We start from the raw sequence: 20,137 nt of genomic DNA, 5'->3' as shown, positions 1-20,137 counted from the left end.
GCATTTCAATTGGGGAACCATGTTTCGCTTAGTGATGTTTCCTATGGCGATTTTCGCTTAAGGACGGCAATCCGTTCCCATTGGAACAGATTATCCGGTTTTCAATGCATCTCTATGGGAAAACGTGTTTCACTTAGCGATGTTTTCCCATAGCGATGTGTTTTTTGGCACCAATTAAAATCGTTAAGCGAGGCACCACTGTACAATGGAAAATTTAACATATTTTAAAGTTAGAAGTAGTAATTTTCAAGCTCTGCTTTTTTTTACTCTAAAGAAATCACTTCTTTATAGTGTCTGCAAAAAGTAAAAAAAAAGCCTCCTTTCATCATGGCCCCTTATCTTTTACTTCCCATGCACAGGAAAAGAAAACAAGGAGACAGGGGCATGTACAACATATAAGGAAGGAAATAAAATCCAAATGCAAAAATAGGTGATACCTTTACTTTACTTATACGGAAGGAATCATGCAGACAGGCATCCAAAATGGTCATACATCTATTTAGTCTGACAGAATTTTCATTGAAAACAAGTTTCAGGGCTCAAACTATGTCTGTATATTGGCTAGCTGTTACTCCACTGACAAGATGCTGAGAGGTCCTTGGTAATGCAAGTGTGCTTACCAGGCTGTTGTCAGGAAAAAAAAACACTACCTCAATTTATAACTGATTCCTATATTAGCAGAAGTTTGGAGCAGATGACCAATTGAGGCCTTTCCAACTATATGCTTATGATTTCTGTGATAATGGTGAAATGCTTTAATCTTGTTTTTATAAACTAACATGAAATCTCTGTTTAAGACTCCAGCAAATATACAAAATAAAAAACTAAACTTCTGAAAATGAATACTATGACACACTATTGTAAAAAACTATTCATGAATTCTAGCAAGGAAAAAAGACTCCTAAGTGTGCCATTTCAGAGGAAAACAAAAACAGTTAATGGTTTTCTAAAGTTAAATTTATATACAAAGAATCCTGATTTCATCTCAGTTCACTTGGATCAGGTATTTTAAATTTTACTAGTTTTTGTCTTTCTTTTCTTAAATAAAGAACACTATATCTCACCCCTTTCAATATCCAATAAGACAGGCATTTTTTTCATTTCTTCCATGAGTTTAGGACTGTGTCAGTGTAGGTATAAAAGCTTACACCAAAGTTAATGGGGATACCACATAAGACAGGCTTAGGCTTTTGATTTAAAAGTGCTTCTACAAGTGCATGCCTGTCCAATATCAGTCATAATTCATTGAGTAATACTATCAATCACGCCACTCAAATTCAGTCCACATACGAAATTGTTTAATGTAGCAAAACTTACGAAACTTGCAAGGCTGAATTAATTTCCTTGAGCAGCTCTTGGGTCTTATTAAAATCTGCCAGCATGCCTTGTTTCTCTCTGATGTGGTCTGCTGTCATGACATCCAGCTCTTTCTCATGTTTCTTGTTTAAATCTTGTTCATACAGCCTGTTTAATTTATTTCACGTTAAAAAAAGTTATTCTTACATCAATCAGATTTGTTCATCTTGATTACCTGCCATTTTGTAAAGGCTTTGTGCTCATCATAATTTACAAAACCTACAAAATCTAAATCTGCTGTGTGCACTTCTTTACTCTTCTAGCTTATTTTACTAAACAGTCATCTCCTTTAATGCTTTATCAACAAGCATGTTAAATGCATATACAATATACGGAAGGCCACTTTAATTGAAACCAATTGGGTTTAGGTTATAGCTCACTAACAGCCATGTCTAAACTTTGCAGATTGCAATGCCATGTGAATAGATAGAACAAATCTTAAGCTGCACTGTTGCACTGGACATCACATAGGTTGTTATGGGTGCAACTGAGTGAATCTGACAGCCTAAACTACTTTACCCAAGTGTCAAAAAAATCAACTATTGTCTTTCATTGAATTTAGGTTGTTGAATTAATTAAACATATTACCTGACATCACAAATACTCATACCTAATCTGTTGGTTAGATTCACTGCGTATTCTAAGAACCTCTTTTCCTTTGAACTCCAGTTCCTTTGTTAGTGTACTTATGTTCTCATGCAAAGCAAGTATCTCCTTATCCAGTTCTGATATATGGTGATCTCGATGCCTCAGTTCATCCTGCAGATCTGATACCCGGCACATGAAGTCTTTTTCCTATTAAGTAAGCATCAACCATCAAAAATATCTTTAAACATTTCAGTGCAGCACACTCACACTCACTTCAATAAACACAGTATTCCTGTTTTTATATTTCTACTTGCCCAGTAATTCAATAATGTTTCGAAAGCATACAAATGGGAACAATAGCAGACTAGGAGAAGCAAAAATTTGGGGCATGAATTTGCACTTAGAGACAAAGCTATAACTCCCTTTTTCACCTAATATACCTCTTCTACTTTGTTTGCATGGAACCAGTTCCCTCATCCTCCCTGGTCACTCCAAGGGATGAACAAGGAAGCATCTACTACAGATATGCCTATACATACACCACCACCGTCTTCTGTCTCATACACTTTAATGTGACCGCTTGTTCTTCATTCACTGCTGGGTTTTATTCTGTTCTTACTGCTTTTTCCTCTTTCCTTTCTCCCTCCTTTATTTCAGTGACTCTTCAATTTTCTTGTTTACTTCCAGCAATGCAATCTTGCTTTGTTGAACATTATTAAAGATTGAGGGAACATCTTTCTAGATAGACACTTGTTCATAATGCAGGGAAATACTCACAGAGCTTATTTCTTACGCAAATAGTTCTGTTTTAGCCATCTGGGAAAGAATCTGCTTCCCCGAGCATGCTTGCACTTCCCATTTTCTTTCCTGCACATACAGTGGTGCCTCGACTTACGAATGTCCCTACTTATGACCATTTTGAGTGAGGACCAGTTCCGGCCGCAAAATTTTGCTTTGATTTGCGGCTGGAGCTTCCAGTTACAAAGAGAAAAAAGCAGGGGGAAAAGGCGGGAAATTCAAATTTCTAACTGTAGGTGGTGACGAGGCTGCTTCTTTGTAGCTCTTTTGCCCCAGCAGTTAGAGAGTGTGTGATCAAAGAAGACTGCCTGGTAAGGTAAGTTACTGTTTCCTGCTTTTAAAAATCTGTTCTCTGTGTTTTTGCAGTGTGGTTTTGGGCTGGGGGGTTATGTTTCTGCATTGTGATGGGTCTTGGGGGGTTTGTTAATTTTTTGGTTCCCTCCCCATTTCTGATGGGTCTTGGGGGGATTTCTTGCTTTTTGGAGTGTTTTTCCCCCATTTCACATGGGTCTTGGAGTTCTAGTTGCTTTTTGGGTCTTCCCCCATTTCTTATGGGTCTTGCATGCTTCCCTTCCTTTTTCCTTTGTTCTCTTCGCATTTCCAAACTGCCCCTTTGTTCTCCGTGCATTTCCGACCTGCTCCATTTGTTCTCCGTGCATTTCTGATCTGCTCCATTTGTTTTCTGTGCATTTCTGATGGGTCCTGCATGCTTGATTGCTCCCCCCCTTTTCAGTTGGAAAGGATTAATCACATTTCCAATGAGTCTTGTAGTGAATTTTTGTGATTTTTTTCCTTCTGCTGGAACAGATTAATTGCATTTCAATGGGAAATGGTGATTCAACTTATGACCATTTCGACTTATGCCCATCTTCCGGAACCAATTAAGTTTGTAAGTCGAGGCACCACTGTACTGCTGTTTTGGATACATAAAGAGAGGTTACTTACCTGTAACTCTGATTCTTTGAGTGGTCATCTGTGAATTCACACAATTGGGTTATACTGAACCCGTGCAGAGATTCTCAGAAGCTTCTAGAACTTTTAAGTGTTTGCTAGGACCTCCCTCCCATTGCACGTGCCCTGCCCATGGCATAGAGTGCCTCAGTTCCAGAGAACAGTCCGCCACTGTCCAGCATGTAATAGGCATACATGACGAACAGAGGGGAGGGTGGGCAGGAAGTGTGAATTCACAGATGACCACTCGAAGAACCAGAGTTACAGGTAAGTAATCTCTCTTTTTCGTGGTCTCTGTGAGTGCATACAATTAGGTGACTAGGAAGTTGACTTACCAGGAGGTGTGACATCATGGCAAAGCAGAGGCAAGGACAGCGCGACCAAATGAGGCATCAACCTTGGCTCGGTCATCCAGCTGGTAGTGGGCAGCAAATGTAGAGGGTGTAGCCCAGGTGGTAACTTTACAAACATCCATCAAGTCCACTCCTCTAAGAAATGCTGTGGATGTCACCACAGCTCTGGTGGAATGTGCCTGAACTGGGCCTGGCAAGAGTTCACAGGTAAGGTCATATGCCAGACAAATGGTAGAGACAATCCATTTGGAAATAGTCTGAGAGGTTACTGGATAACCTTTTGAAGGGTTGTGATAACTGATTAAGAGCCTCTTGGACTTCCAAAAGGAAGTAGTGAGAGAGCCATAGAATGTTGTAGTGACTTTCAAGGAGGATGACTGTACCTGAGATAAGGTCACTTGGGCTCAAGGCGGTCAACTCGATGTCAAAGTCATATGATATGGTCATTTAAATGCCAGGTGGTAACTCTCCTGATCCGATGGGAGCAACCTCTGACAATGCCGGAATGATACCAGAACCGAGGCAAAGTATGCCATTCATCTTCTGAAGAAGAGTATGAAAGGACCTGTGATGGTGCTTGATACCAAGGAGGATATGGCGATATGTAAGAGGAACCAGTAGGAATAAGCATGACAATAACAAGGGTCTGGTTTATATGGTCCTTGATCATAAGAAGCTTCAGGCTCGTAACAGGTTGGTAAGTCGTAAAGATGAACCCTTTTAAAGCAGTGGTGATGGTATGGAGGTTCCTGGACCATAGGCGTGTGATACTGTCATGAGTTCAGCCGAAGATCTGGAATCTGAGGGTTAATTACAGCTGAGGAGAATGCTAGGCAATCAGAATTGCAGGCAGATGAATCACCACCAGATTCTCCTCCCCCAGTAGCCAGAGTGAGGGAGAAGCTTCGGCAAGGACTCATGACACGAAGATCCAAAGCCCGTATGAATGCTTCCCATAGGAACATCAGGTTGACCAGCCCTGAGTATTAGCAGGATGAGGTGTTTAGATGGCTGCTGTTGCTATAAAATCTGCACCCAGACGCTGGCAAGCTTGTGGAAGCAACAAGTCAAATCTCTGGCTCGCATCCACACTCCTGACTATCTTGAACCTTGTTCTCTGGACCATTGGCTTTGGACTCTGACCCTGGACTATGTTGTGTGATTTGGCTTTGGACCCTGACCTCGGATTACGGTTTGTGATTTGGCTTTGGCATTTTGGTATCGACTCTGCATCCTCTGAACTTCTGATATTGGACTGGCTTATTGGACTTTGCTGTTGAAACCTCCGGGAATGTGACAGATATGGAGCACGAGGCTACCACCATCGGTACCACACTGAGGGTCCATGTGGTGAGACTTGCGGGACCTTTTCTGAGGATAGTCTTCCTGTATTGAGTCTGAGGCCGACACCAATGTATGGTTGAAATGGAGCCACCTTGAGTTCTAGGGCTTGTATGTGCCGAATGCATTACTACAGTGACCTTGGCTGAGGTATTTTCCCAGTCAGGAGATTGACTGAATTGCGGGGAAGGCACAACACCAGACAAGAGGAGAGGGACATCCTCATCCCCTGACAGTGAGTCCAGGCACACCATCTCTTGCTGAAGTTCTTCTGGAAGTGGAGGAGGCAGATCTGGTTTATCCACAAGTGAAGAGGCTTGAGGATGCTTGATTTTGTGGCTTGTGGATGTTGATGACTTCTTTTTCTTCTTAGGCGCATCCAATGATACCGAAGTCATCTTTGGTGTCAACATGGTAGAGTGGGTGGTTGAGGTAGACTTCGGTTTAGATGTCGATTTGGACTTCTCAATAGACTGAGTCAGTCTCGAAGTCACAGAGGTAGACGAGAGCTCTGTATCTTGGGCCTGGTTCAGGTCCATGCATGAGCGCTGGGAAGGTTGTAAAGATTTCTCCCAAAGGAAAGATCGCAGTCGTTGCAGGAGAAGTTTAAGTGCTGGTTTTGTTAAATTTTTGCATGCTAGGACACAAATTAGTCCTAGCAACAAGTGTAAAGGCTCTAGACGTTTCTGAGAATCTCTGCACTGGTGCATTATAACCCAATTGTGTGCATTCACAGAGACCACAAAGAAGAAACGTTTTTTTCTCAGTTGGAAGAGAAAAATGGACAAAAAAATGAGGTTATGCACCTATGAAATATTAACATTTCTAATCAAAAGGTAAACTTCAGAAGTTACCATTCTACTTAGTAGAAAACAAATATTCTGTGCTGAGATAAAATATATTTATGTTCTTTTTTATTATAAAGAACATGTGTACCTGATGCCTGCTGAGCTCTATGCTTCTTTCAAGCTCCATTTTAGCAGCTGCTAATTCTTGTTGATGATTATGCCTTAGCTGATCAATTGCTGCTGCATGCTGATGATTTAGTTCTGAGCGCAAAGAAGCTAGAAGACACAAATAGAATGTTAAAATAATATACTTCTACAAAACAAATGGAATTCATATCCATTATCATTGTATGTGCATTGCTTTCTAGCAATTAATAAATTTGCTTTCCTGCTATTTTCTACCCTTTAGCAAATGTCATCCTTTATTCTTTGGTACTGCTACGCACAGAGTCCATATGAACATTAAAAACTTGCAGATTTACACTTTCTCCATAACCATATAATTTTATTGCAGTCAATCTGCATGGCTATCCTATTTTCAAAGTATTTTATTCCTGGAAGAATGCTGCCAATTTTGAGTGCTGCATGGTGGCTACATAACTGGCATTTGCAGTATTCACAACGAAGAACACAGCTCCTCTCTCCTAAGGCTATGCTGCTTTCGGACCCTTAAATGTTTTATTTTAGCATCTATTATTTATGTACTTTAAGGCTGAGTGCTCTCCTGGTGTACCACTCAGGCAAGGAAGCCTTGAGGCAGTCCTCTGAAATTGCAATATGTGTATAATGTGTAAAGAAGAAAAGTATACCCATGAAATGACTCTAAAAAGGCTTTATGCTTCTTGATTAACATTTCCACTACAACAGGTTACCTTTGCATTAGCTCTCAGTTTTATCTACCTGAAAACTTACACCAATGTAAATCTGTCAGTGTAAATTTCAGTGTGGAACTGCATGCATTTACAGTCATGTGCCAATACATGCAACTGGTGAGTTTCTACTTGAAGTTTTAATCTTAAATCGGAATCACATCAAATTTCATTTTTGTTTTGCTCACTGCTATCTTGATACTAATGATGCTTCCCCCAAAACATGGGCTTGCTTCTCCAAGGTGGATTGATGTACCACTATGTATGGGAGCAGTTCTTGGTTGGGGAGCACGTACTGTCTGTCCTCTGCACAAGAACTAATTACTTAAATGTTACATAGTAAAATGGAAGTACAGTACCAAGCATAGCTTTCCCTTCATCTTCCAGTTCAAAGCGAAGAGTCTGTAGTTCCTGTCCCATTTCCAGTTTGAAAGAATCCATGGCTTGCTTGTGAGCGTCTTTCAGTGTCTGAAGTTCTTCTGTGTGTTTTTGTTGTAAACGTTCCTCAAGTTCCTGAGAAATATAAAAAGAAAACCAATCTCTACATGAAAACATTCTAGCCATTACAATTATTTTTAAAAATATCTAAAGTAGCTTTGTTATTAAATAGCCCACATTTATTTGTTTACTAACTCAATTAATCCAGTTTAGCAGCCAATAGTCTTTTTAAATCTCATCACAACAACCTATAATATTCCAGTTTAAAAATTTCCTAACTGCCTTCTGTATGAATACCACAATGAAACTACTATAAATCACAGTTTTGCTGCTTTTCTCAAAAACAAAACAAATGTAGTAATCTTATCTTTTGGGATATTATTAATTCTAGAAATATGGACTTTCCCCCCCAGTCAGTGACAGAAAACTTTAACCATTTATTTTTGCAAACCTAAAAGCACTTTTACTTCAAGCAATTTTAAGTGTTAGGTTTATTTAGACATATTCTAATCAGCTGTAATAAGAAGACATTGCTTGCCTGTTAAAAAACAACATTTGTAGAGCCACAAGAAAGGGTATGCATGCTCAGAGATGGAGCGAAGATTAAGAATTGTTGCTTGCTTGGTGATACATTATTGCACCTTTTCTGCAAATTATTATGCACATTAGTGTTTTGTGCTCCGAGTGTGGTTACGATGGAGCAGAGAAGGAATACAATTTCATTCTTCATATTTCTAATTCTACCTTAAATGAATACTGATTGTGAAGATGGGGGGGGAGGGGAAGTGAAGTTTGTTAAAATACAGTAGTGTTGGAAAAAAAAGCTGAGTAGCCTATTTTACAGGACTATATAACATCAGCTGTTGCATTTGCATTGAAAGAAAGAAAGAAAATACTGTGTAAACCATATATTGTAAATGTATCAGGAGTCTCAATCACTGGAGGAGGACTAATTACAGTGGGATCTTGCTACATTAAACTTGAGAAAATTAAAAAAAATCAAGGGACAGAATTAAGTGTAAATCAAATGTAGAGAAATAATGTTTGTAAGTGATGATGACTGTTAGTAATGAATATTAGCATGAAATCTGATCTAGCTTTACCATTCCTTCTAATAGTGAACTGATGGGATGACTGCCAACAGAATTATAATTCAACAGGGCCACTGACAACAAAAAGAGGTACTGTATTAATGTGTTCAAGGGACCTCATAGATTACAAATATTAAAAATACTTTAGTACAAAAGTTTTATGGTGCAATCTTATGGTCCCCTGGATCCTATCTTTTTCTCCAATAGAACAAGCACTAATTTATACTTCCTATATTATGGGATTCCTGAATCCTTGCAATGGTAGCCCTAAAATATAACCACTCACTTCTACAATTCCCTGGTTTTCAGACAAAACACAGGAAAAGATTACAGACCACAGATGATTTTAGGGTTGTGGTGAAGTCTTAATTCATATTGGAAGAATCATATCTCCAATATCTCCTAATCCCTACCTTTCACTGTCTATTTTTTCCCTGGAACAATGTCTTGCAATATCTTGCTTGTATCACACAGCTTTTGGAGTTCATGGACAAGCAGTTACTTATTCTGGCAAATATTTTGGCTTTTAAAATGAAAATAAAGAAATTTCTTTGAGTAATAGTTGAAAGCAAAGCTCAGGCTTGTCTACTGCTTGTGATTTAGCATGTAATAATGTCTCAAAAGTCCGAATGAACGTGCCTTTTGTTCTTGTTCTTTTGTTTCCTCCATGTTCTGAAATGCAAGAATATGTGCTTCTTTCATGGACCTGTGTCTTTGCTGATGCTCTTCTTGCAGCTCTTCAATTTCTTGAGCCAGTCTCTGTCGCTCTTGACTGAACTGTGCCTGCAGTTGCTGCATTGATGTCTGAGACTGGGAAAGCTGCATTTCTAGATTCTGCTTTAGTAGGGAAATCTAATTTATAGAAAAGCAAAGATCAGTAGAAATGTAAAATTAGAAAAATACATTATGTATTTCATAGGATTTTTTTAAACTGAGAAAATGTATTGCTCCACCCTGTCAAAGAGCAGCTATTCTCCACTGCGTCTAGCAGTTTGTGATTTGGTAGAGGGAGCTGAAAGGGAGCAGGAACACTAGAGGCAAACAGTGCTCATAAAAACTCTTACATTAAAAAAAATCCTCTTTGAATTTTACTCCCTAACATATTTTTAACAGAGATTCAAGTACTGTACATCGTTAACAAACTGGTAAAATGAAACAATAATTTCTAAATAATGATAGAACAACTATTCTTTGCAATCTAGGAAGAACTTCAGCAGCAAATATTTCTGCATGTGATGCCCACCCCTCTGAAAGGTAAGTTCAAAACACAACCAGTTTTTGAGATTTTTGTGTGTTGGGAAAAAGGCAACGGTCTAAGGCTATAAGCTTACATTAAATTACCTGAAAGAAAGGCCCACTGAGTTCAAAAAGATTTACTTCTTGGTAGACATGGTGCTCCTAGACTGAAATTGTATACCTACATATTTGGGATTAAGTCCCACTGAACTGAATGGCCAGTAGTATCTTGTTACTTCTGAACCAGATGTGCAATACTCTTCTACACATGGCCCCTCTGTTTTCCCTGCTTGTGCAAGGGGGAATACACTAACCCCTTGCAAAAGCAGAAAGTCCCATTGTTTTCAATGGGATGATCTCAGGCTTGTATACCTGTACCCACTGGAGTGAACACGGTATGTGCTCTGGATATGAAATTGTCAAACTCCATGTTTGTGAGGTGGATTCTGTGCAGTAAGATTTAGTTCTTAGTAGATAAGAAGATTATGCTATAAATTACCTATAATGTACATTCTAAAAGCAGCACTCTATTACTGTTTTCAGTCAACTGGTTATCAGTTTCTTTTTAAACTGTTGTGCTGTGCTAAATAGTCAAAGATATTTAAAAAATCTCATACTTCACAATATTCACAAAATGAGTTTGCAGGAAGTAAAATAAAACAGTCTTTTAGCATGCTTTTATTTATAGCATAGTGTCTCTTGAATAGCTTAGCAGTATATCACATGATCTTTCAGACTGCCCAAGTTCTCTAATAACATCAATGTAATCATTAATATATTCTGTTCTATCCTATTAGGTAAAGGTAAAGGTTCCCCTCTAGGGGGCGGTGCTCATCCCCGTTTCCAAGCCATAGAGCCAGCGTTCTGTCCGAAGACAATCTTCCGTAGTCACATGGCCAGTGCGACTTAGACACGGAACGCTGTTACCTTCCCACCGAGGTGGCCCCTATTTATCTACTTGCATTCGCATGCTTTTGGACCGCTAGGTTGGCGGGAGCTTGGGCAAGCAACGGGAGCTCACTCCGTCGCGTGGATTTGATCTTACAACTGCTTGGTCTTCTGACCCTGCAGCACAGGCTTCTGCGGTTTAGCCCACAGCGCCTCCACGTCCCTTCTATCCTATTAAAGTGGGATAAATAAATAAATATATAAATATAAGGGTCACAGAACAAAATAGGAAAGTCATAATAACTGTTATAATTAAACTCAACTTTTAAGACTAAGCTGTGTCTACATCAGCATACAAGCAATTAAATAATAAAATACTGTCTTAAACTATGTATTTGTATTTTACATAGATTCAAAAACCAATGAAGAAAATTTCATGTAGAATCCAGCAAGTCAGAAGGTTATTGTGATATTTCCAGTATCATGCATCAAAATTCACTATAAAATGTTAATGTATGCCTTCTCTGCCCTGTAATCCTAACTTTCTTTGGTTAAAATCCTGTTCTGCAACTAACAGCTGATAAAGCAATCAGCAGTGGTGGTTTTTTGGAAATTGTAAATCTCTGATTCCCCCCTCAAAGGTCCAGCGGCTCCCTCACAATCACTTCTGTTGTGGGGAAGCCACTGGGGATGAGGGATGGAAATCTTTCATTTCCAAATATCACTGCCTGTAAAAACCATCCTGGCTGTGGCGATTATCAGAAATTAATTACTGTCTCATCCTATGACTTCCAACAGGTGCCCAATGATGGAAAGGATCTCAAGGGAACTTCAGGACCAAGGTTCCCTCTAATTTTCAGCCCCACTGGGTGGGGCTTTGCCTCGCACATGCATGATGCTGCCCCCACATGGATTTCCACTGCGACAGGAACTAAAGGGGCTGAAAACGACTGCTGCGGGTACATGGAGGATGAGCCCTGTGGGGAGTGGGGAGGGAAGGCATGTGCACACACAGGCATGCACCTTAGAGAAAACTTTGCTCAGGACCTTTGAAGAGAAATCAGAAATTTGTAATTTCCAAAAAATTGCCATGGTGGATTACCTCATAGGCTTATTCAGCTTAACTTCTGTTACTAGGATTTCAGCCATCACATATCTGTGCGAACTAATAAACATGAGTTCATGGCAGGACAATGAAAAGGACATCACATGGCTTATATTTAACTACAGATGACATGTCCAACATTACATACTCACTAAGCTATTCAAGCAAATAGAAAGTGCTACATTCAATAGTCATCCACTATTATAGTATTGAAGTAGTTTTTAAAATTTCATTATGGCAATTAACTCATCTAGAATTAGAATCATTTGGAGTCTTTCAGATTTTTTTGGATAATTCTCAAAACAGTTTAAGAACATCCCAAAAGTTCAGAAAGACATTACCAAGTGTGTTAGACCAGAACTGGCTACTTTCACATCTGTCATTCTCACTATATGTGTTCCACATATTGGAACTTCAGGGAATCGACAGTAAAAGACGGCTTACAAAAATAAACACCAATTCCTAAGTTTCTGCTCTCTGCTTTTGGAGAACACATGATCTCTTCATTACCAAAGAGGCATCTGGGAATTTCAGTGTTTAATTCCTTCTACTACATGAAGCAAAATTAATAAAAGGTAATAGTTCCCAGAATTTGCACAGTTTTCACTGTTGACCCTGAATTTACTCAAATATCTTCATAATATTTAATTGTAGATAATTTGCTAGAATAAAAAACTGGACCGCTGCAATTACACATTACAAAGAATATCTGGAAGTGCACACACTCTGTATGCATGTAAACAATGCTGAGCCATTATGAACCAAGATTAAATATGAAAGGAAACTAGGCTCATTTTGTAATGGCTTAGATGCCCCTGAACTGGAGAAGTTTGTTTCCAAACACAGATATTTCAAAAATTCTTCTGCATTCCTTAACAGTATTTATTTCAACAAGGGTCCTAAGCCTCGCTATTAATATATTCTACTCTAATCAGTATTGACAATGAAGTTGACTTAATGCAGAAGTACGGCAATACTCACTTTTATGTTCTTGTTCTGTAAGCACAACAATTAATGATCCTTTCTTTGGCAATATCACATATTTAGTGTCTAGGTACTCAGTCTGGAGTAGACTTGCGAGTCAGCCCTCCTCTTCTAAATGCCCCTCATGTGCTTCTTATGTAAATTCAATTAAATATTACTCTCAGGGCACATACTGCATATATACAGAATGCATTGCAAACAAACGGTTTAAAAAAAAAAGAAGCATCACATTCAGATCTATCAGAAGTGGCAAAATTAAGGCAAAAATTATTTATACACAAGACAAACATGCATGACCTAAATTGTCCTATCCAAATTAAAAAATTTTAGAAACTTACTGACTATCCAGCTTTGCAGAAGAGGATAAAACAGCAAGTTCTGTTTCATTATCTGAATTATAGATTATTGAGTTCTTATTATGAAAAAAATTGTGTCTAAATAATGTGTCTTTAGCATCTATATTTTATGATTAGTAATTTATATGTTAACCAGTTAAATAGCATACTAAAAGCTGTACACAATGTCGGTTTTAGTGAGAATTACTGGCTGAATCTAATGTTGATTTTGTCTTAGTATCTCTAGCGGAAAACATTTTGGTTTACACAAGGCAGACTCTAACCCCTCCCTTTCTGCAGCCCTCCATATGATATTCAAATTTGTTTTCTCAATCTGCAGAAGTGCCTTTTTTGAACAGATGGGAGCTAAGTGGGGTGAATGGATAAGAAAAATCTGGGTGCCCCTGCATGGAGGTATGGGAATGCACTGTGCCAAGCTAGTGCTACCTCTGCATACAAGTATCAAGTATTTAATGAAAAGGTAGATTTCCAAAGTGGCATACAGCAAAAGAAATAATACAGATGTGTTAAATATTATCAGCAGCTTGAAGAGTCACTTATTAAACTCCTATTTCCTCCTAGCATTTTGACCGTTTATGAAATCTTTTAAATTTTTCTTCAACTGCCTTCAGCTTAAATAACAGCATATTTAAATTAATCCATTAAAAAAGAAAATATGTAAATAATAACAAATGTTGGTTGCAGTAACTACAGAGCCCTATAGGCTTCTGCGTTTTGAAATTTTCTACTGTAGCCCAAAATTCACTTGGACTGGCAAGCCAATTTTAACTGAAAAGGCAGCATAGTTGCAGGAAGAAGGTATTTCAGTTGTACATGTATGTGTATGCACACATGCATTTATTCTCCATTTATGCATGAAGCTATCCAGGACTGCAGCTCATGGCTGTATTTTGGCCAATAACAACCACAGGGACACAAAGACTGTAATTCTATATGCATTTACCTTGAAGTAAACTCCTTCAAACTCAGTGGGACTTACTTATGAACATATCTCTTGAACTATGCTTAAGAGATTATTTTATTTCCAGATCTGTGCTTCGGCAACTAAACTGACATTCTATACTTGAAACTGTGGCAAAGCTATGGAAGTTTACCCAGAAACTTTTGTCACTGTAGTTTAATACCATAGGAATCTTCTACTGTTTTGATTACAATGTTGCCTGAGGCACTTCAGTATCACTGTATCTATTCTAAACATTGTTTTCAAAATTAACTAGGACCCAAACAACTCCAGATTTGAAAGAAAGGTACTTCTATTTCATGTGCATTCAGCAATTATTTAATTTATTCATTTATTTGATTTTTATCCCACCTTTCTTCCCTAATGGGAGCCTAAGAAAGCATAAAAAAATTAAAATCCGCAGTTAAATGATTTCCCCATCTCTGAACATTCACATGCACCTGCATTAATATGTTGTATTGCATATTTCTGTAGTGTGTTTTCCTTCTCTAAGGAGAAGGAAACACATGCACCACACATACACAGAGCATTGTGCCCAAGGCTATTTATATCCCACTGCCTTCCATGTCTTTCTAGAAGCAAGAGAAGGAAATATAGTACTGTACTTGAATCATAACTGAGTAGTTTATTCATTGAAGTTTAAGTACTGTGCCACACATCCCATGCTTTATTTTTAAAAAAAGCTTTACAATGTGAAATGTACTGCCTGCAAGCTTGCCTTTATGACACTTAAAAGAATGATATGATGTTTCATGTAAAATTATACAAACACATACACAGATGAATAAATGAATGGAGCACAGAGCTTTTAATGCAATTAATACTGTAATCTCTCCCCTTAAACTTTGTTTCCTTTTTTAATTTCAAAGGTTAATGCTTTCAAGCAGCACTGGCCAGTCTGCAAGCTGAGAAGTGCAAGCATGCCCTCATGGACAAATTGTAAGTGCAATCACTTACATTGCTGATAGATTTATGCAAAGCTTCACCGAGACAGTGCCGCTATGAAGGAAAGATCACAGAAATAAAGGAAAACATTCAGAAATAATTAAGAAGATGGAGTAAAAAAGGGACAGCAAGACACAGAATATTAATATTAATCTGACAACAAAAATATGTTGAAATTTGATTGGGAAAATATTGACTTTGAATCTTTTTGCTATGGCTTGCATCAATCATAGTATGTAATCCCATTTTTAGAAGACAGAAACTGGGAATGGTGTACATCTCAGACTTGTATTATATACCTATATTAATTTTTTTCTTTGATCTAAATTTATACATCTGTAAGAAAAGTCAAATATCTATTGCTTTTCACATTTTTAGCGTATCTTAAATATTTTATGCAAACATTTAGCTATAGTTTTGAAATCATGAATACATACATTTTGCCATTATTAAAATAACTTGGCATTATGATTACCTAAGGCTACTACACACCTCAGATCCATCCTTATCTGAGTCAAAAGTTATGCATAATTCCCTTATGTTTCATTATTTTCATATGCACATACGATTTTTCTTAAAATAGTTATTCACCAGTCCATAGCAAAATTATAATTTACATATAACAGTACAGTGCCATTTGCTCGAACTGAAGACGTGCTGTCAGCATGTATAAGTGATACCTCACCATATACATCAGATGCAACATATATATGAACAATCTAATTGTTAAAGTTGCGTGGTGAGTAATTTCTTTGTTGAATACATTATTTATTATTCAGTCACGAGTCATTTTAGATTTCTTCAACCTTCAATAAATCTGGTAAAAAATCCCAGAAAAATACTCACTGACATGTATTTTCCTTTTGAAGTATCTCACTAAAAAGGTATGAACTGAACTGCTTAAAGTCAAATCAATAGGCAAATTCACCACAGAAAGTGGTCAGATGAAAACAATTTTGAACTTACGCCAGTATACTTTAGCTATGAGACAGATACCTATTACAAGAAGCTACAGGAACTTGTTGCACTTAAGGCTAAACCTGCAGGCTGCACTAGAATCTAAATTCTAAATTATTCCATTATTAAACTGGCCTTATATTTTTACCTAGGCTTTATGCGTGTGTGAGAGATGGATTTAGAGCATAGTGTCACTACTTACTCTGGATTTCTATAAGATTTTGTTAACTACCTTGAATGTACAATAAATTATATTTAGAATTGTGGAACTTAACCCTGAATTGTTCATTTTTGTCAGTATTTGCAACTGTAACAAATATTCTGCATCCAATTGATCTCATGGTCAAAAGCTGATTTCATGCTATTTACCATTGCTCCAAATCTTATTAGTTATTCACACAGGCATAACTTTTGGAGGCAAATTACCTAAACTGAAAAAAATCAGTGCAGATATTGCCTGTTGCAACATACAAAGTTTACAGTGATTTGTATCTTGAGGGAATTTGCCTCCAAAACCTATGCCATTAGTGCTGCCATAAAATCCCAACAGGATTTTGACCATTGTTTAATTATCTAGCAGCACAATCCTTTGCATTTCTATGCAGATACAACTTGCACTGAGTTCAGTAAAATGTTCTCCTAGGTAAGTGAGCACAGGATTAAGTTATGTTTAATTACTGTAGTAGTTCTAATATGTATTTACAGATGTACTGCAAGTTAAACACACCAAAGTGCAGAGCTTAATCCAGTTTAATCTTTTTGTGTGTGTTCATGCCCAGGACTAGTATACATCACTTGGGATTTAAATCCATGCTCCATCTGTCCACTAGTACCAGTGACAATGCTCTCTAGTTCTGACACAGAAGAAAAATATTTACAGATGATAACATTGTCTTTTCAGGTGGAAAATGATCCTCAGAGGTGTCAGACTGAAACTCTTAAAACCTGATGGATGGAAAGCTCAGAAATGTCCTCCTGTCGACGGGGGAGGAGCCACGAGCAGCGAAAACAGGGGAATTCCAGAGCTCTGGATTCCCCTGGGTTTACTCCGAGACAGAGGACCCCCCCCCCCCGGAGAAGGAGGGGGCAAGTTCTCACGGGAGAGTGGGGCTTGTTTGCAAGTGGGGGCTTTGGAACCACCAAATTGCAGATGGCAGTCTGTTTTTTGGAAGAGTTCCTTTCCTGCAATGCGACCTGTCTCGTGAAGTCGCCATTATTGGTGAATTAGCTGTTCGGAGGAGGAGGCATCGAGATTTATTATCTCACTGCAGAACAAAGATAAATGGACTGCTGTTAAACCACAGCAAGTAATAAATATAAATCTATTATTGGTAACCTGATGAGAAGGAGGTCTCAAGCGGCATTAACTTGTTGATGCCTTGAACACTGAAGTTTTCTTCACTTACGCCACTGCTTTTCTTCTTTCTCCCTTCTGAACCCTCCCCCTGGCTTCTTAGAACTCTAAATAACTCCATACAACTTAACCTAAGTGACTCTGTATCGGGCACAAAGCAGTTAATCACCCCATTACAAGACTTGAAGTGTGGATTAGCCAATAAATCACTTGGGGAATTTGAGCAATTAACCTGTTGATGACTACGGCCATGGAAGGAGGGGGAGAATCATCATTGGAACTCATGACGTACTATCTTAAGGGACTTCTTCAAGAATTCCAACTGAACATCATTAAACATCTTAAGAGGCAAATTAACGAGATTAGAATAGATCTGGACATGACTTTTTCTGCTCAGCAAGGAAAGATCGACAGCAAAGACAAAGAACTTAGACAAATTCTTGGGGAACAGCCTTTGATGCCGGAGAGGGAGGTCGCTTCCCAGCAGGACGGAACCATTATGAAGCAGCTGCTTTCGTCGGAGACAGGCGAGGGGAAACCAGAGACAGAGAAGAGAGACATTCCTTTTTTTCAAAAGATGCCCAAAAAAGACGAAAGGGGTGGGGGTGGGGAAGGGAGAATGTATATCAAGACTGTTTTGGTTAGAGGAAATGTAAAGAGAGGGAATTGGGCGAAGCTGCAGGCAGAACTTCACGACCAGGGATCATACATTACCTTATTCCAAAATCATATCACTGACTGTATTGGGGGAAAATTAGTTAATCGTTTTGAGGATATTTTGGAGAAATATTATAGATGGCATTTCAAAACTGGAAAATACTCTGTATAATACTCTGTATAATGTTGACAAATTAAAAGGCCAACCCCAGTTCACGACACTGGAGTTGATAAATAGAAATTAGAAAGGAGGAAGTTACTTGCTGAACAAATATCAGAAATCAACTGATTGAAGATATATAAGCAAATACGGCCAGATATGAAATTTGAGGCTAGATGATGATGAATAATAATATTAGGTGTTTTGTTTGGAGGCACGTATATGGGAATAGCAAATATGTGTAAACTATAAGAGTGCTTAGGCTTACAAGATTAAATACACAGTCTTTTGTACATAAAAATGGAGATCATCATGGAAGGAATAGGCATGTGTGGATATTATGGTACATAAGTAATTTTCAAGAGGAAATGAGAAATGTCTATGATGAGAGTCAGATGGATGGAATGCAGATGAGGGAATTTATAATACCTTTTTTATAGAGTTAGGATGTTTAGACATTCTATTAGATATTTAAAATAGGGATGTGGAATATAGCATGTGCAGATGCACATGGATATATTATTTCTGTAGTCAGAAGTTTATATAATAGTTAAGCTGGTATGGCTCCTTCATGGATTGCTGCCTTGTCGTGGCGAAGGGGCTTGAGTAACTCAGAGAAGCTATGGGCTATGCCGTGCAGGGACACCCAAGACGGACAGGACATAGTGGAGAGTTCCGACTAAACGCAATCCACCTGGAGTAGGAAATGGCAAGCCACTCCAGTATCTTTGCCAAGAACGCCCCATGATCAGAAACAAAAGGCTAAAAGATATGACGCTGGAAGATGGGCCCCTCAGGTCGGAAGGCGTCCAACATGCTACTGAGGAAGAGCGGAGGGCAAGTACAAGTAGCTCCAGAGCTAATGAAGTGGTTGGGCCAAAGCCGAAAGGACGCTCAGCTGTGGACGTGCCTGGAAGTGAAAGGAAAATCCAATGCTGCAAAGGAAAATACTGCATAGGAACCTGGAATGTAAGATCTATGAACGTTGGGAAGCTGGAGGTGGTCAAACAGGAGATGGCAAGAATAAACATCGACATCCTGGGCATCAGTGAACTAAAATGGACAGGAATGGGCGAATTCAGCTCAGATGATTATCATATCTACTATTGTGGGCAAGAATCCCGTAGAAGGAATGGAGTAGCCCTCATAGTCAACAAAAGAGTGGGAAAAGCTGTAATGGGATACAATCTCAAAAATGATAGAATGATGTCAATACGAATCCAAGGCAGACCATTCAACATCACAATAATCCAAGTTTATGCACCAACCAGCATTGCTGAGGAGACTGAAATTGAACAATTCTATGAAGATCTACAACACCTTCTAGAACTGACACCAAAGAAAGATGTTCTTCTCATTCTAGGGGACTGGAATGCTAAAGTAGGGAGCCAAGAGATAAAAGGAACAACAGGGAAGTTTGGCCTTGGAGTTCAGAACGAAGCAAGACAAAGGCTAATAGAGTTTTGTCAAGAGAATAAGCTGGTCATCACAAACACTCTTTTCCAACAACACAAGAGGCGACTCTATACATGGAAATCACCAGATGGGCAATATCGAAATCAGATTGATTATATTCTCAGCAGCCAAAGATGGAGAAGCTCTATACAGTCAGCAAAAACAAGACCTGGAGCTGACTGCGGTTCTGATCATCAGCTTCTCATAGCAAAATTCAAGCTTAGACTGAAGAGATTAGGAAAAACCACTGGGCCACTCAGGTATAATCTAAACCAAATCCCTTATGAATACACAGTGGAAGTAAAGAACAGATTTAAGGAACTAGATTTGGTGGACAGAGTGCCTGAAGAACTTTGGATAGAGGCTCGTAACATTGTCCAGGAGGCAGCAACGAAAACCATCCCAAAGAAAAGGAAATGCAAGAAAGCAAAGTGGCTGTCCAACGAGGCCTTAGAAATAGCAGAGAGGAGAAGGGAAGCAAAATGCAAGGGAGATAGGGAAAGTTA

At 38.5% G+C, this 20,137-nt stretch overlaps 1 protein-coding gene and 1 long non-coding RNA gene across 10 annotated transcripts in view; one reads left to right on the top strand and one right to left on the bottom strand.

The window, feature by feature from the left end:
- FAM184A (family with sequence similarity 184 member A) overlaps nucleotides 1-20,137 on the bottom strand; it is a 147,370-nt gene that overhangs the window by 23,314 nt on the left and 103,919 nt on the right. For 6 of the 8 annotated variants that reach the window (XR_013541277.1, XR_013541280.1, XR_013541281.1 and 3 more), the window contains 5 exons: nucleotides 9,213-9,425; nucleotides 7,404-7,557; nucleotides 6,324-6,451; nucleotides 1,967-2,151; nucleotides 1,318-1,464 (listed from right to left, as the gene is read on the bottom strand). Coding sequence is in view for 5 of the 8 variants with exons in the window: in XM_072997377.2 (XP_072853478.1) it covers nucleotides 1,318-1,464; nucleotides 1,967-2,151; nucleotides 6,324-6,451; nucleotides 7,404-7,557; nucleotides 9,213-9,425 (827 nt within the window). In the remaining 3 variants the exon portion in view is untranslated. The remainder of the gene's footprint in view (nucleotides 1-1,317; nucleotides 1,465-1,966; nucleotides 2,152-6,323; nucleotides 6,452-7,403; nucleotides 7,558-9,212; nucleotides 9,426-20,137) is intronic. The other 2 variants (XM_072997391.2, XM_078384694.1) reach the window with 1 other exon arrangement.
- LOC140706593 (uncharacterized) lies at nucleotides 7,553-18,210 on the top strand. 2 transcript variants are annotated; one of them, XR_013541301.1, is made up of 7 exons: nucleotides 7,553-8,663; nucleotides 9,776-9,827; nucleotides 10,607-10,748; nucleotides 11,496-11,656; nucleotides 13,462-13,602; nucleotides 14,973-15,042; nucleotides 16,907-18,210. It is a non-coding gene; the product is annotated as an uncharacterized LOC140706593 (long non-coding RNA). The 2 variants fall into 2 exon arrangements; XR_013541300.1 differs by lacking the exons at nucleotides 10,607-10,748; nucleotides 16,907-18,210 and having other exon boundaries at nucleotides 11,496-15,383.

This window comes from Pogona vitticeps, chromosome 1 (assembly GCF_051106095.1).
Source record: "Pogona vitticeps strain Pit_001003342236 chromosome 1, PviZW2.1, whole genome shotgun sequence".
Classification (NCBI taxonomy): Eukaryota; Metazoa; Chordata; class Lepidosauria; order Squamata; family Agamidae; genus Pogona; species Pogona vitticeps.
This window is presented reverse-complemented; position numbering and strand designations above follow the sequence as displayed.